Consider the following 18,467-nt stretch of genomic DNA (forward strand, 5'->3'; position numbering starts at 1 on the left):
AGTCGGGTATCAATAAAAATATAATAAAATATTTTCCCCGAACAGTAATAACTTATACAATAAAATCCCAGTTGTGTCAAATATGTGATTAATCACGTGTCATCAGTTGTATGAGAGCGTATATATGTTAGAGAAAGCTAGGTATTGGTTTTTTACTTCACAACACACAGATATCTACATATTTGCAGATCTGTTCACATTGGGGCAGTTTTATAATTAACAGTCTAAGTTTACCAAAAATACATGATTTGGCAGGCAATTAACATGTGTGGAAAGCAGAGCGCAGCGTTTGTGACAACTCGAATGATCGATAAGTACGCGTACTTGAAAGAATACCTTCAAAAGCGTCCAATTCCACTCCTGATGGCTCTACGCTTTTTTGGCCAGATTAAGCGTCGTGCCATTATTGGAAAAAATGATATGGAGTGGTATAGGGCTAAGGAGGTTAATTTCGTGCAAAAAGATCTTAATCCCCCAAACGCACCGGAAAGCGATCATGAAACGGAAACTCCGCAAGCATCCTAAAAAAGTGAAATCGGCAGTAGAAATAAGAAAAAATGGATTAACACCCAAACACAAACGATCGGTTGAATGGGTGAATTTGGATGAGCCTTTTCTTGTGATTACATTTGATTTCGTATACCCTAAATATGAGAAGCATGACTTCGGATCTACATACCTGAACTAAGGTGTCGGATCTAAACTTTTGTCCGAAATCGAGCGCCAAGTCTGGACCTAAACCGGAAAACGTCTGTTCTAGATAAGGGTCCCAAGGCTCAGAATCAGAAGGCGAGAGCCCGGTTATATGAATCGTAACGAGTACCGGAACCATACCTGAACAAGCCCATATATTGGCTATTGAAATCGATTGAGTAAGCAGCCAAATATGTCTGACATACAGAGGTCTGCAAAAGTATGGGGTTTGAAGTTTTAAACAAAGAAAAAAGTGAAATTCTGAGTTGAATAATAAAACAAATTTTGCTCTATCAGCCTCGTTTCGTGTGACCTTTGTCTGGTCAGCTTTGTCAAATTTTGTACTCTTGAATTGGGTTCGTCTACCAGTTAACCTCTTTGACTCTTTTTGCCGCAGATCACGAACGGCCTTCGTTGCAAACAATTGGGCCATACAACTACCTATTGAGAAATAAGATACGGAGTGGGAAATGCGGAGAATCGTAAGGATGATTCTGGCAGCAGGGGTGCTGAAAAGTGTCCCCACAGTGAAGAGATCGCGAATGAGCTCTCGGCATGCCCTGTACATAAATTGCGCGAGTAAAAACTGAAGGAAAAACTGATCTTCCGATACAAATCTTAACCTAACGACTTCAAAATAATTCATCGGGATTTAAATATGTCCCGTAGCCTTTGTATCTTATATATGCTTCAATCTGCATTCCCCCCGGAGTTTTGATTGGGTACCGAAAACACAGATTTCGCAGAATTGCTACCCACATCCTGCCTGGCTACTTCTAGGTGACTTGAACATCCACGGTACGTCATGGGGTTGTTCACGATGACACCCGATCTACCATACTACAGGAACTTTGCGTCAACTTCACTAAGTCATCTAAAAGCGAGGAGCGAAATAACAATTCCTACATAACCAGCGTGCCCATACGTATTGGACTTGCCCTTGTACTCGATCTCGCTATAGTTAGATTGTACGTGGAACTCAGATCCACACTTCCTGTTGTAATTTAAATCTCTAATGCAGCACAGCTGCCGAAAACAATGAACGTTGTATCCGAAGCAATAATCGATCTGTATTCCTCGTTTTGAGATAGCTTAAAAAAGCCTTAGTATTTTTAAGAGCATATGGTTCTCGGAAGAACTTTCTGTCAGAATGACTCACTACAACTGCAAGGCGGGAAATGTCACCTACTAACAGTACATGGCCGTGTTTTGTTCATTGTTATTTTGAGTGTACGGTTCAGATGTGCAAGCGTAGGTAGTGCTATAGCGTTCACCACATCATTGGGGCGTTTTTGTGTTTGCGAAATTTTGCGCGATTGCATGTTCACCGTTGTGTATCGAGCGTTTGGGCATTTGTATGATGCGTGTGCTAGCGCGTATGTAACTTCTCGTGTATAAATTCGGTTTTATAACCTTGTGGTCATTCGCATATTCGAGTGTGTTTGATCAGGAGGACCGTGAAACTGATACTTAATTTTCAGTGTGCGTTACAGAGGCTAAAAGGTCGTGACTTCTCCCATATCACTACACCCAAAATCCGACGGGTATGTTTCTATTACTTTTGGGTAAGATTCTATTGTCTTTTCGGTAACAGACCACGCAATTGCGCATTGCGGTATTAAACTCATATTCCCGCAAAGGTAGTAAACGGTGGAATGACGAATCTCGGTTGCTGTTCATGTATGTGTATCACACAACCAAACACTTTTTCAGTATGTGTCAACCTCTGTTCGTATGTAGGATAATTCGGTCGATTTCTATGATAGTGTTAGTATCGAGTCAAACTAATCGGAATTCAGGCGGATTTCTGCCCAAATTCAGGCTGCAACCTGCCCCAATATTGGCAGAAACGAGTCGGAATCGCGGATTTTTTTACTGGGTAGGTTGGATAGTAGATCAGTTCCCAAACCCGGACCAGTTCCCGGATCCGAACCAGCACCCGGATCCAGACCAGTTCGCGATCCGGACCAGTATCCGGATCCGGATCAGTCCCTGGATCCAGCCCATCCCCTTTTCCCCTTACCAGGTCTGGACCTGAACCAGGCCCAGACTGGGGGCTTAGATTCAGACTGATGTGTCTGGATCCGGACCCTCGATTCGGATGCGTTAATCCAAACCGTAGGTCTTGCTTCCCGTACATGACGGGAAGGACTGTGCATATTTTGAGCAGTCGCTACCTTACTGTTGACGTCCGTGATAGGAAGAAATTTCTAAATTGACACCGATCGAAATACCCCACCACTATTCCGAGTCGGTTTTTTATCTGACTGTGCTTTGAAGCTAGCCGAGTGTGAGCCGATCTTCAAATACGGCCTGCGTTGTGTAGAGAAAATCGAAACTCATCTTTATCCACATTGTGTTTACTTCGCTTGATGCGCAATACAATGACAAGCGAAATGCTACACACTTCCAGACAATCCGACGCGTTAATATTGATTGTATAAGAAATGATGAAACATGAACGTGACGCAGAGAAGATTTGAATGTGTTGATATTGCCGTTTGGGGATTTTTTGTTGCGACCGTTTCAGTATTAAACGTCTTGCTATTAGAGCATTTTTTTATTACCGTAAAAGTATTACGGCTGAGTTTTGGGTGTATAGTTCCAGGTCATGTCGCCGTGGAACGTGTTGTCTAGTGGTTATGAAGGTGATTTTTTATTAATCCAAGTGAAGGTATGGACCTAGAACGAGGGTGTAGACTTCCGGACGTGATCGATTCATGGTCGCGCGAATGCAGGAATTTATAGGTTCAGGTGTGCGTGGATGATCACGAAGGGCTCGAGCATGGGTATGTTAACGTGTTTGTTGGCGTGACCGCTTATGTAACTTTTGCGTGTAGAAAGTTATTTGTATAGTTGTGTTGTCGTTCGCATAAATTTTATGCTCGTTCGACCGAGAACTGCCGCAAAGCCTCTTATGTAGACCCCGAGCGCATTAAAAACTTTAACCGCGTTTTTCTCGTAACCACATTTTTTTAGCTGGCCGGAAACGAAACTCGAACAAACGATTTTAAATCGCTTTGAAATTTTTACAGTATCTTCAAAATTGATCTCCCCAGCGACAAATGTACACACCAAAAAAATATGAATTTTATCGTTGACGTAATTGCAAGTATGACATAATTTAATAAACCGTAATTCACGAAATGCCGAAATATAACCGCGCTCCGTTTAATTTTACATGAAACATATACTTTACATGCGCAATGACATAAAATTACACGTATCTCCATTCAGGACAATCGCCATATGTGGCGTAAAATTACATGATTATCGAAATTCAATGACAAGTAAAATTAAAATGAAACGTAAAAGTAAGTCATTTTTGATGCTCGTATATGTCAGGGTCAGGAGACGTAAATTTACACGATTTTTTCTAGGTGTGTAGGATTTTTTTTTGTAATCAACAATTTTATGTCAATTTTTATAACATTAAGGGCGCCTTTTTACTAAAAAGAATGCCATTTCGCGAAAAGGTTAACAATTACGGAAGATAGGCTGCCATCTTGTGACAAAATTGCTTGAAAAAAATATTGTTTGTACTTCATAACTAGTATTATAAACCCTATTTGACAAGATCTCGATTCACCGTAACCCTTGCAGTGATGGTGCGTTCACTGTATCATCACATCATCATTATCATCATCTACAGTGGTGTAACCTCTTACGATAGATTAAGATTTAGATTAATAATTTTATAAAACATGGGGTAAATATGCGATTATAGAAAGTATAACGATAATATAACATACCTTTTTGCAAAATCGTCAAACTGGAAGTCGGTTTCAGTCATCCGCGTTTCATCTGTAATTAATAGTAGTGTTTGACTATACATTTAAGCTAATTATATGTTTATAATTCAACTAAATATACAATTTCATGTCTATTGGCAATAATTCTATCACAATTTTACTTGCACTAGCATTGAATGAAGTTATAGTTGCTTGAAGTTATAGAGTTACCAACACTGAAAAGTGTGCATCTTTGCTCCCAAACATCTAGAAGGATAAAAATGTTTGCGCCGAAACATCTATACTGTTTTCGGAATAATGTCTTCATATTTTAGCCAATCTCATATTATTCTTGAATTTGGAGTGGTTAGATAATGTTTCCACAAAGAGCAAGCAAAAGCTGTTTGATTTATTTAAGTGTCTTTGTTTATTTACGGTGAAAAAACTAAGTGGATATTTATAGTATATTTAGTTTTGAAAAACTTTTTTTAGTATAAATCGTTCAAAACTTTAAATAAAATGCATAAAAACTTGGTTACTTCATTTGAAAAAATGCTTATTTCAAAAGATAATGTTTCCACGAAGAGCAAGCAAAAGCTGCTTGATTTATTAAAGTGTCTTTGTTTATTTACGGTGAATAAGTGAATATTTATGGCACAAAACATTTAGTTTTGAAAGTTTTTTTAGTATAAATCGTTCAAAACTTTAAATAAAATACATAAAAACTTGGATACTTCATTTGAAATATGCGTCAACAGAATTTTTAAAAATGTCCCAATTTGAGATATTGTATATGGCAGTGTCGGTACAAAATTTGTTTTGGCATATAATCATGAACTTTGAACAGCAATAACATTGTTCGGGAACATTGCTGTGCCGTCATTACTTATACAAAGTGTTCCTGCACTTTTTGGACAATTGCATAATTCAGGATAATTTCCATACAGATTTTAAAAATAAAGAGGGAGCATAACCGCTTGATCTCAAATTTAGCACGGTTCATTTGGAACCCATGTAGAACCATATCCGATTTTTCTCGCTTAATATAGCCAAATTTAGGTACAGTACCTATTTGTATTGGATTTATCAAAATGTTCAGTAAATTTTCTCTAATGAGCAGCTAAGTTTATTTTACGATTCAGTTATATCTCTAGTTTGAGTGTTACTTGGTTCTATTGAAAGTAAGTATTTTGTGAATGAAAAGCGATACACAGTAAAATCTAGAGAATTGTCACAATGCTAATGCGGACACTGAGCTTTTGTTGGCAGTATGGCTATATAAAATATGATATAAAAACGTTTCGTTCAAAATTGATGACTTATTTGTATATAGCATCTAATCATACATATCTGAGTAATAATAATTGTATGCTAACCTTCTTCATCTTCATCGTCCTCGTCGTAATCGTTGGGGCCATTTCCTTCGACGAAATCAAATTCTGGATGTCTCTCCTTTTCTGAAAAATAGAACAGAGAAATATTATTGCTATCTCCTTTTCTCAACAATAAAACAAAGCAATATTATTGCTATCTTGTATTAATGTTACTATAAAAGATTTTATATTAGATAGGGGTGGGCGTAGCGTATTGGTAAATCGATTGCCTTGTACGCAGCGCACCTGGGTTCGAGTCCCGACCCCGCACATAGGGTTAGAAATTTTTCATAAGAGATTTTTCTAACCCGAAGAGGCGAATGACCTTAAGGTTAAAACCTCTATAATCGAAATAAAAAAAAAAAAAAAAAAAAAAATTATATTAGATGATGAAATCTATCGACACTCGACGTTCACCTAACAACTCGGATATTGTTTGTTGACAATTTTATTAGTTGTGTATTCAAGCTAGCTTCAATTAGGTTCATTTCTCAGCTGTGTTTTCGTTTTAGGTATAACACTTATCTTTAGAAAAAAAAACGCTTTTTCATAATCTAGCCAAATATTAGAAGACGCCTTTCAACAATTGGCTCTCAAATTAATAAATATTGATGTTTGGCAGGTTAGTGTCGACTAGCACAGATAGTGCTTCATCTGTATTTAACTTCACAAATGCTGTAGCATAAGCATCCAAGTTAACTAGCAGAATTTTCATACTTCAAACTTTAGATAATTCTAATTATCGTTCAATGGTATCGTTTGCTCTATAATGTAAATATGTGATTTTAAGCTACATTGACTAAAATAGTAACAAACATGACATCAATATTCCATGAATACCTCTTCGTCTCGATGCGGCTGCACCCTCCGCAATATTGGTCTTTGTCACACACGTTCACAGCCAACTAGACCCACCATTTGTACACATTGTTTCGGAGTCTAGATCACAGACAAATTAAAGTAACTTTGACCATATTGGACACCTTTGACGGTTTTTGAATCTCCGGGGAACTTGGTAAGTTTCTAAGATAATGTCACACCTATTTCTCACCAAATTATTAACTGATTTTCACAAATTTGCTTTCAAATGATAAATACTATACTCCCATTGACTGCTATTGAATTTCGTTCAGATCTGACCTTTGGTTCCGGAGTGACAGGTCGGTTACTACGGGTACATAGGAATTTTCCATATAAAGCGGTACAATGATAGTATTTTTAAGGGTAAAAACCCAATAAAATGATCAAAGACTATTTGAATATTTTGCGCACTATCAACATTTCCAGAAGTCCCGCGCACCGGGCATATTCCATACTTAAAGTCGCATCGGCTATTTGGTGATGACTGAACCCATTTTCACCAACTAGGCCACCCTCACATCTCCTTTTATACTCATAATCCCCCAATGCCTCCCACTGCATTCCAAAATATGTTAACACGAAGACGTTTAACTCGTGCTGATTTATCTACTTAAATATTATATTTTTTGTTCGAAGTGAGTCATCGTCGAAATTTTGCTCATCAGGTTCGGGGCAGTACTCTTGTAAATATGTGCCAAGTGTAAAAAGAATGTAATAGAAATTTCCTTATATATTGATCATAACCAGTTATTTGAAAAAATGAGATAGGCCCAATTGCACCACTAGATGGATAAAAACAGTTTTTTACTTAAATGTTTCTCCACTAATGAGAAATATAGCATAGTAGGTTTATATTGGTTTACTCTTTAGCTGAAAAATCGGTATAAGGGTAATGCCCCTAAATTTACCCTGTCTCTGTAATTACTATAACCATTTGAAGCCGTTGGTTTGAGCAGTGTCTGTTGTTTGGCGTATTGCACATTGGTAGCAATGGTATCACGCTCGTTCGACGCATTGCACAGTGGTACCAAAGTGATTGTTTTTTTAATTGTACTTCAGAGGATGATTTTATGTGATTTGGTGTGTTAGGAAGATTTCTCTCGAATGAAAGGCCCCTTGGTGCATTCTGGATTGTGGTCATAATGCCAATGACAAAGTTGTAGAAAATTACATTGCGAGAAGACTTGCAAACCATACAAACTCTCCAAATTCAAATGGTGTTGAGATAGAGATCCTTGTTTGTGGAAAGTACCTGAAAATCTTTTTCTCCACTAAGGAGAAAATTGCTTAAAGCTACTTTTACGTGTTAAAGGCACAGAACCTTTAAATTATTGGAAGAAATGGAAACGGTATTTCTACAAGGTTTCGAATCATGATGTCAATGGCAAAGTTGTAGAAAATTACACTACGAGAGAACTTGCAAAACATACAAACTCTCTAGATAGAGAGCCTTGTTTGATGAAGATATCTAAAAAATGTTTTTCCGTTACAACTTTTTCCTGTGTTTTTTCCAAATTTGAAATGTTCCGTCTTTTTTCCAAAAAGAGGTTTTAATCAGGGTCATTTGCCTCTTTTTTATTAGATGTGTGGATTTGGAAATCGAACACAGGTGAGCTGCGTGCAAGACAATCGATCCACCAACTACGCTATGCCAGTAGTAGTTGTTGGAATTATTAAAATATAGATATTTATCAAAGACGTCACCATTTTTACTTCAAAACATTTTCAGTTATCTAACAAAGCAGTTAAACAATACAGCCATTTTAAACACCAATAACTTTAAGATGTGAAAAAATGTGGAAAATGTTTCAATGCAATGAGGTAGATACTGAAAAATAGGGGAACCCAGGGCTATTCGGACCTACTTAAGTAAATCGCCCTTTTAGGTGGATTGATGTGAAAAAAGTTACCGGTCAAAAGTCCTAATTGTTAGTTTGCAACCTCCGCTACATTTTGGTGCCGCACGCATGTTCATTTGCACCACTCAATGGTAGCGCTAGGCGACGATTTGCAAACCTCTACGTTTTTCTATCCTTTTACAATGTAGGGGTAATTCGGACCTCCCTACGGGGTAATTCAGACCGTCATTTTTCTTAAATGTTTATGCAATGGAATTATGTTTACCTGTGAATTAGTTACAAGAGACACTCCTTAAGAAGCAAAATAAATAAATTGCTTTACAAAAACTTAATCTGGTATGTCACAGCTGTCGATTGGCGGCCCATGTATTTTCTTTGCTGTGGCGTGTGCAATGGCCGCAAGCTGCTGAACGGTGGTTGACGAAATAGGGGGTCCGAATAGCCCCGTACGTTCAAATCTCACAAAAGTAGTGAGCGTAACTCCGCTAGCGAATGACGGATCCCAATAGTAGCATGTCTGTAATAACATACGTACATGGAACTATTGAGAACCAGAGCTACAGGTCCAAAGCCCTGGTAAAGGAGGATGATTGTGATGATCCGAGCCGAGATCACCACGTAAAGCAAGGTAGGGCATAACCCCAATTCCAAGGCGTGAAGCGACCCGTGCCGAGGGATGAGTGATCGAGGGGGTGAAAAAGATGCTCGATCGTTAACGGAGCCTGTGGGGTACCTGGGCAACCCCCACAGTAAGCGTCCCTTACCACGCTAATGCGGAGCTCTGGCGTGGCGGACATATATTTCTCGCGCTACTCGTGGGACTATACATGGAGATAAACAAAAATAAAAACAAACAGACGGAGGTGCCAAACCCCTTCGCAAGAGGTGGTTTGGCGAGGTCTCCCCCCCGTGGGGAGAGTAGTGGAGCGATGAGTGCTGCACCCGAAAGCACTAGTGACCCCCCAGCGGCGGTAGGCAATAACCCTACCAATGCATCGGAGGGGCCAATATCTGCGATGCGCAAAGTAGCGAAGCAACTCGATTCTATAATCGAATTCGCTAGCGGAAAGCAGAATATAGCCAAGGAGTTGAAGTTGAGCCTCCTGGAGCTCCGGAAAGCTGTTCGTGTCGCAAGACAGGAACAGCAGGCATATGTTGAGAGGGTGGAATGTCGGGAGAGGCCCGACAGAGAAACCCAGACAGTGGCCTCCAATAGGGAGGAAAGAGAGAAGGTCGATAGAGGTTCACAGACATTGGCCTTTACCTTCTACGGAGCAGCCACGTCGATCGGAGCGGCGACCGAGTTCCCCTCGAAGGGAAAAGGAAAGGGCAATCGCAAGACGGCATCGAATGCGAAGCGCCCTAGGAAGTCGCCAGGCGAGGGTGCCAAAACCGACACCACTCGGCGTGCAACCGTCAAAGTCAAACGCCGCCTGGGTGAGGTAAGCGAGGGCGAGAGTGACCTCGCTGTGGAGAGCGATGGTACCAGCAACCCGGCACGACCGGGGCAGGGGGGCCCAAACCCCTGGACGCTGGTCACCAAGAAAAAGCCGGCACCGAAACCGGAGGTACCGCGGCCTGCGAGGAAGGCCAAGGACAGAGGCGAAGCCTTGTGGTTAAAAACCGACAAGGACAAATACGCCGATGTCCTTAAATCGATGAAGGCGGCCGAAAGTCTCTCGGCCCTTGGGCAGGATGTGCGTAGCGTAAGACGCACCAACACGGGAGAGATGCTCCTGGTGCTGAAGCGAGGCGCACAATCAAGTGCAGTATATAAGGCCTTGGCCCAAGAGGTCCTTGGTGAGGGCGCCCAAATCAGGTCGCTAGGTGCGGAAACAACTCTCCAGTGCAAGCACTTGGACGAGTTCACGACCGCAGAAGACGTCGTCGCAGCCGTCAAGGAGCACTGCGGCGTCACAATCGAGCGGGCCTCTGTGCGATTGAGGGACGGACCCTCTGGCACCCAAGTAGCCTACCTCAGGCTACTGAATGCGGATGCCAAAAAGGTAACCGAGAAAGGGAAGCTGAAGATCGGCTGGTCGGTATGCCCTATTAGTATACCTCAGCCGCCTTCAGTGGACAGGTGATATCGGTGCCTAGAATCCGGCCATAAAGCATACGAATGCAAAGGCATAGATAGGAGCAAGCTATGTCGTCGCTGCGGCGAGGAGGGGCATAAAGAGCGGGGGTGCACTAAGGCATATAAGTGCCTTATCTGCACCGCTAAGAAGCAAGCCCATAAACATGCTATGGGCGGACCTTCGTGTCCCTTCGGCGAGTTAAATAAGAAGAAGCCGTGAGAGTCACACAGCTAAATCTTAACCATTGTGCAGCAGCCCAACAGCTGCTGTGGCAGTCGGTCTCGGAGTCGAGGACAGATGTCGCCCTCTTATCAGACCCGTACAGCATCCCTGCCGGCAACGGCAATTGGGTGTCGGACGGGTCTGGAATGGTGGCAATCTGTACAACGGGAAGGTTCCCGGTTCAAGAGGTAATACACCCCTCCGCCGAGGGTGTGGCGATTGCCAAGATCAATGGTGTGTTCTATTGCAGCTGCTACGCCCCACCAAGGTGGCCAATAGAACAGTTCTACCAGATGATCGACAGGCTCTCGTCGGACCTCGTGGGCCGGAAACCGGTAGTAATAGCGGGAGACTTCAACGCTTGGGCAGTGGAGTGGGGCAGCCGCTGTACAAATAGCAGGGGTCAAGCGCTAATGGAAGCGTTTGCGAAACTCGACACTGTGCTAGCTAATGATGGCTCCGCTAGTACATTCCGTAGAAACGGAGTGGAGGCGTGGATTGATTTGACCTTTGCCAGCCCGAGTCTGGCTCCAGGCATGGAATGGAGGGTAGACGAAGGCTACACCCATAGCGATCATTTAGCAATCCGCTTTAAGATCAACTATGGTGTGCAGCATCCGAGGGCGGGAGATCCCTGTCAGGTACGCGGGTGGAAGTCCAATCACTTCGACAGCGAAGCTTTCACCGCGGCCCTGGGACTGGAGGCCAACACCGACAGTCTAAGCGGGGATGCGCTGGTAGCTGTTCTATCACGCGCATGCGACGCCACTATGCCGAGAAAAACACTGCCAAGAAACGGTAGATGCCCGGTATATTGGTGGAGTGCCGAGATTGCAGCTCTACGGTCAGCCTGTCTCAGAGCTAGACGTAGGATGCAAAGAGCTCGCACCGAGGATGCAAGAGAGAACCGCCGTGAAGCGTTTCGAGCTGCGAAATTAGCCCTTAACAAGGCTATTAAAAGCAGCAAGAGAGCGTGTTTCGACAACCTGTGTGAGAGTGCCAACGCGAATCCGTGGGGTGACGCCTACCGGATTGTGATGGCCAAGACCAAAGGGGGCTCCTCACCCCCAGAACGGTCTCCGGACCGGTTGGCAACGATTATCGAAGTACTCTTCCCGTCTCGAGCCACAAGCCCCTGGCCACCTGCACTACGAGACAGTGCGGGCACGGTCGAAATGGTGGCTCCAGTGACGAATGAAGAACTACTCGCAGTGGCTAAATCCCTAGCAATGAACAAAGCTCCAGGGCCGGATGGAGTTCCAAACAACGCTCTCAAGGCAGCGATCATAGCGAACCCGAACATGTTCAGGCTAGCTATGCAGAGATGCCTTGACGAGTGCCGTTTCCCCGATAGATGGAAAAGGCAGAAACTGGTGCTGTTGCCGAAGCCCGGGAAGCCGCCAGGCGACCCATCGGCGTACAGACCAATCTGTCTGATAGACACGACTGGCAAACTGCTTGAGAGGATCATCCTCAACAGGCTCACCCCGTACGCGGAAGGTACGGACGGTCTGTCAAGCAACCAGTTTGGCTTTCGGAAGGGTAAGTCCACAGTGGACGCTCTCAACTCAGTGATAAATACTGCCGAGATAGCGATCCAACGAAAAAGGCGAGGTATTCGATACTGTGCGTTAGTGACACATGACGTGAAGAACGCATTTAACAGCGCAAGCTGGGATGCCATCGCGCTCTCGTTACACCGGCTTAGCCTACCGGTGGGTCTGTACCGGATCCTGGAAAGTTACTTCCAAAACCGCGTACTGATATACGAGACCGATGCCGGTCAGAAAAGGGTTCCGATTACCGCCGGAGTCCCGCAGGGCTCGATCCTAGGCCCGGTGCTATGGAACCTCATGTATGACGGGGTTCTGAGACTGAAATTCCCTCCTGGGGTCAAGATCGTCGGCTTTGCCGACGACGTAACCTTGGAGGTCTACGGGGAGTCAATTCCTGAGGTAGAACTAACCGCAGAACACGCGATTAGCACGGTGGAGGAATGGATGAGCGCGAGAGGCCTGGAGCTCGCTCATCATAAGACGGAGGTAGTTATCGTCAACAACCGCAAGTCGGCACAACATGCAGTTATCCATGTGGGAGAAGTCGCGATCACTTCACAGCGAAGTCTGAAGTCTCTCGGAGTCATTATAGACGACAAGCTGACCTTCGGCAGCCATGTCGACTATACGTGCAAGAGAGCGTCGACTGCTGTTGCGGCACTATCGAGAATGATGTCCAACAGCTCAAAGGTGTGCGCCAGTAGACGTAGGTTACTGGCAGGCGTTGCCGTATCTATCCTCAGGTACGGCGGCCCGTCATGGTCAAGAGCACTGAGGGTAACCAGTTACCTACAGAAACTGGAGAGCACCTACCGCGTGATGTGCCTCAGAGTGATATCTGCCTACCGCACGGTATCACACGATGCATCCTGCGTGATAGCGAGCATGATGCCAGTCGGGCTGGTCATTCGGGAAGATGAGGAGTGCTTTGAGCTACGTGGAAATAGGGGAGCCCGCGAGCGCACCAGGGTGACCTCGGTCGCCAGATGGCAGCGTGAGTGGGACAACTCCTCGAAAGGTAGGTGGACCCACCGGCTGATACCTAGCATATCGAGCTGGGTGGGAAGACCCCATGGGGAAGTTCACTTCCACCTGACACAATTCCTGTCAGGCCATGGCTGATTCCGTCAGTACCTCCACAGGTTCGGGCACGCGGAGGTCCCAGTCTACCCGGACTGCCCAGGTGTAGATGAAACTGCCGAACACATACTGTTCGTATGTCATCGGTTCGACGTCGAAAGAAGAGCAATGCTTGACGTCTGTGGCTGGGACACAACCCCGGATACCCTTATCCAGCGGATGTGTCAAACGGTGGAGAAGTGGAACGCAGTCTCGGCTGCTACCATCCAGATTGCCAGTAGGCTACAGGTAATCTGGCGAACCGAGCAACAGACGGCGGGCACGGCTAACTAGTGATTGGTTAGCTGGAGCGAAAAAGGCCAAGCGCAAAATAAGAGAGTGAATGGTCTGTTCATGCCGAGGTAGGTTGGCGCAGCGAATGGCAACCGCGTAAGGGGTAAACCCAGCCACCCCGAAGCAAGACAGAAGAGTGGGTGTATAGGCGTATAAGTGGACTGCCTCATGCCAAGACGGGAGGGTCGTAGCGTAGTATGTTGAAACTAAGCTATCGATGCCTCATGGCGTGGCAGAGGAGTGAAAGGGTGAGCATCCAAGTCAGTCTCACATTGCATGTTAAGGGTGAGCATAAAAGTCAGCCTCACAGGTTGGTAGAGGCTAGCACAAAAGTCAGCCTAGCAAGGAATGAAAAAGGTGAGCACAAAAGTCAGCCTCGCATGGTATGTCAGAAGTGGGGCCTAAGAAAAATGTCCCACATGGGATGCCAGAGGGAGTGACAAAGGTACAATAGAGTGGCACGATTGAGAGTGAATCAGGTGATAGGGTGAGCACCCAAGTCAGCCTCACATGGATGGGTAGGGCGAGCACAAAAGTAAGCCTAGCAAGGAATGAGTAAGGTGAGCACACAAGTCAGCCTCGCATGGAACGTAAAAGGTGAGCACAAAAGTCAGCCTCATGTGGGAGTGTTTGAGAGTGAATCAAAGTGTGATTGAGAGAGCACCCAAGTAAGCCTCATACAGGATGTATGATCGCGTGAGTGAGAGTGAATGAGTACATTTAGTACAGCCATCCCCCCAGAAGTAATACCGAGAGGTAGTTCCTGGGAGGAATGATGGCGGAGCCCAATGGAGTTTAGTCGGTATTAATGGCTGGTCATCATTCGAGTCCGACACGCCCCCAGTGCACCCCGTGTGGTAGATTGGACCCTACCGTTAGCACGTGTACTGGGCTAGGACATAAAGGTCTTCTCCATTGTAAAAAAAAAAAAAAAAAAAGTAGTGAGCGTCTCGAAAATATCTGTGTTTTCACCCAAACAAAAATTATTCCATAAAATCAAGCTTTCCAAAACACTTATGTAAAAATTTCACTTCTTTATATTGTGCCAAGTATTTTGCAATTGGCTCACAGATGGTGCGCGGTGCTGAACCGCGTAGTTCGTGTGGTTGTTCTACAACTTTGTGCTTGTGCAACAGTGCTCAATGATATCAAATTGGGGAGACCGGCGAGTTGGTGGTGCATTCAGTTTTCATTTTTTATCGCTTTGATTTAGGTTGATCGTGCAAAACAGAAAACGTTGCGTAAAAGGGAAGACTGTTGCCAACATCTCTAAATTTTATCAAAGTGCTTCATGCATTGCCTAAATTTTATAGACATATTTTTCCAACAAAACTGTATACTAATCGACACTCGCCATTATATTTTCGTCCCAATACATGTATTTTGAAATCGATCCAATGACCGAAGTAAATGTTTTCTGCATTGGCGAGATACACAAGAGTTGCATTGGAGTGAATTCATGTTGATAGTACCGCCAACGTGCATCATCGCCAATTTACCCCAACCCCATATTTTATGAAAAAGTATTAAAAAAAAATTTTGTTTATGGTTAGGTATAACATTTATACGGATACTGAAAGCTCTTTTCACACACAACCGAAAACAATTTTTTGTGTAATATGTTAAATCTTGCAATAATAATATATAATATAAAAGATTTAAAATTAAGAAAATTTACTCATTATGCCCGAAAAGCCAATATCGCCCACAACTTCTACAAAGCAAAATGTTATGCAACATATACACATTAGAGAATGTATTTCACCGGAGCAAAAAGGGACACCGTCAACTTACCCCAACAACCGCTAAATTGCGCAAGTAGTGGAACTTGATAACGACGACTTCCATAAGCCTAAGCTCCGGTCACCTTAGTAAATTTTGCAATGCACTATTACTTGGTCGAAGTCCAATGTCGGTGTCGCTTTTTCATGAACTGGCAAAATAATGAACATGGTTCCTTGGTATTTGAAACAATTCACACTAGGTCGGCTACCTGTTAGTTGTCAAGTAGATGACATCAAACACGTTTGATTTTATTTGCCAGTAGTGGTTGATGTCGGATATGAAAATCTCACAACTTTCGAAGAAACAAGTATCCACTGTCCTTGACACAGCAAGGGAAAGGTCCATAATACTAATATTATTGGTCAGTCAGTCTTCTACATACAGTACACCATGACCCAAGAAATTCCTGCGACATGCAGGTACCCAGGTGCCCAGTTATAAAATAATTATATTTTCAGCCTTCTTGTGGACTGTTGGAAACAAAGCGTCTTGCATTCCCCAATTCTTTATAGTGAATTTCTCGAAAATAACAAAAAGAAATAATAAAATCTAACGGTCTGTTCGAGAACCAAACCCAATAACGATGAAAACACAAAGACAAGTTTACTCCGGTGCAATGATTTCCAGTCAAATGTGCTCAATACACAGCACCATGCTTTCGTCGTAATTGTTGCAATTCTGGTGCAATAATATCTCATTGTGAAGTAACGAATTAAATGTAATCTAAAATGAGTGAAATCGGCGATTTCCTCGCTTGTTCGAGTGTTCCACTCACTATACTCACTATTTTTCAATTTAACGAACTGCTGATTGAAATTTACAAAATTGCTCCCATTCCATCGTCCCAGCAAAGTGGAAGTAGTCATCTGCAAAATAACAGATAAAAACTCATTCTCCGCACAAACTTCGATCTTTGTCTTTCGGATGTTGAGCGAAGCTGTATGGCATAGGATAACGATTTCCCATTCGTGGTGGATCAGGCTCCGGACGCACGTGAAGAAGCGAAGGCTTGAATGGGTGAATGTGTGTGTGTGTGTGCCTTCACCGTGGTAGACATTGGACGGGACTTTGGCCGTAGTACAGCATTCCATAAAATCAATTTCATTCGCTTTTATTCGGCTTTAAGAGCATACAGCTATATTCTCCTTCTCTTCCCCTATTCCCGGATGGGGTTTTTCCATCTAGATTCTCTTTCGGTGTTCCGACAATTCTGCCGGAAAAGTTTATCCGTAAAAATAAAGTTCAATAGAAAACGGAGAAGCAGATAATGATGAAAATTGCAGAAGCTTACTCCTATAAAGGAATAATGGTGAACCAATGCTGAAGGCGTTACACGTTATTGGAAAAGGAAAACGGGGGTGACGTGCAGGTTTAACGTGATACGATTCACATATGTACTGACTAAGGACAGTAATGCTAAAAGAGGGGTTCCCTGTTGTTTTTGGCCATGCTACCGATTATCGCATACATGCAAATAAATATTTCCGATCAAAATTGACCGTGGTAGATAATTTTGAAATTCTGATTAAAGGGCAGTTCTAGGTCGAAATTCGGCGACGAAATCAAGTACGGACGACTTCTATTCTCCGGTTAAAATAAATTATTGTTTTATAACCTTCACAACCCTCCCAAATAAGATCTCGAAAAATATTTGTATATTGCTCTTCCCCCTACCCGTTGTTTGATTACGAAAAAATAACATAGCTAAAACGATATGTGCAGTAGTTTATAAACAGTACAATACAATACACAAGAATAGATTGGCAAATCTGTTTTATTGTGCAACATGAGGCAAAACTATGTAGCCATTCACCTCTGATACAGAGCTCCTATATTTTGCCACCCCGTGGTATCAAGCGGGGTATAGGCCACCTTATGCCGTTTTTTGTTTGAACCGGTGAGTGGGTCGGGTTCTAATCCCAGCCGCTGTTAGTTCAATCATTTCGACGGATTGGAGCCTGACACCATACCGTTCGTTCTTGCTACACGGAAAGCATTTCTTGGGCAGCGATAACATATTTTCCTATCTGCCTGTGAACTGCTTTACTTCAACTTGTTGAGCTTACAAATTTGTACAATCGCGGATTCAAAGAGTTCAGACTAACACTAATAAAAATGATTTTAGAAGAAGTGGCAAAAATGGGTGAATCTGAATCAAATTTAACCAGATACAATTCATTTTTATATTCCAACTTTTTTCGACTGTGTTTGTGTGTTGTAGTGCTTTTTTGAAAGAAACTTATCTACACCTATTATTGCCATACGTATTTGTTTTTATCTGAAGATGTACACATTTTAAGACTTGGAGATGAAAGGTGATAGCTATATTATATGTAAAGGAACCCGGGGCTATTAAGACAGTGGGGGTAATTCGGACTCCTCGATTTCTCAAAAAATCGTAAGACTTTCTGACCGTCGCACATATTCGTGGAACCGCTATTCTAAAACATATTTTTAACTCTTTGGTTTTTTTTAAAGGAGATACAACGGAACACATTTTTTGCCATCCTCCTCAAAACAAATATCGCTATGATGGTAGAACCGTGATTGAAGCAAAAATTAAAAGTGAAATAATAACAGGTAAATGTATTGGTAATCTTGAGGCTCTTATTTTATGGAACGATTTTTGCCTTTCCCAATAGAAAGGTACTGCAATTGCTCTGAAAACCGACTTTCTAATGGAGGCCCGGAGGGTCGAGTGACATATACCATTCGATTCAGCTCGTCGAGTTCGGCAAATATCTGTGTGTATGTGTGTGTGTATGTGCGTCTGTGTGTGTACGCGAACACAATCTCACTCATTTTTCTCAGAGATGGCTGAATCGATTTTCACAAACTTAGTCTCAAATGAAAGATGCAACGTTCCCATAGGCTGCTATTGAATTTCTAATGG

The 18,467-nt window shown here is 43.0% G+C and overlaps 1 protein-coding gene across 1 annotated transcript in view; it reads right to left on the reverse strand.

The window, feature by feature from the left end:
- The window catches only part of LOC131676224 (protein timeless homolog), a 229,351-nt gene that overhangs the window by 100,707 nt on the left and 110,177 nt on the right, over positions 1-18,467 (reverse strand). Inside the window, exons 9-10 of the mRNA XM_058955348.1 lie at positions 5,801-5,881; positions 4,446-4,497 (exon numbers count right to left, since the gene is read on the reverse strand). Of these exons, the coding sequence (XP_058811331.1) occupies positions 4,446-4,497; positions 5,801-5,881 (133 nt within the window). The remainder of the gene's footprint in view (positions 1-4,445; positions 4,498-5,800; positions 5,882-18,467) is intronic.

Source organism: Topomyia yanbarensis, chromosome 1 (genome assembly GCF_030247195.1).
Source record: "Topomyia yanbarensis strain Yona2022 chromosome 1, ASM3024719v1, whole genome shotgun sequence".
NCBI classification, from domain to species: domain Eukaryota; kingdom Metazoa; phylum Arthropoda; class Insecta; order Diptera; family Culicidae; genus Topomyia; species Topomyia yanbarensis.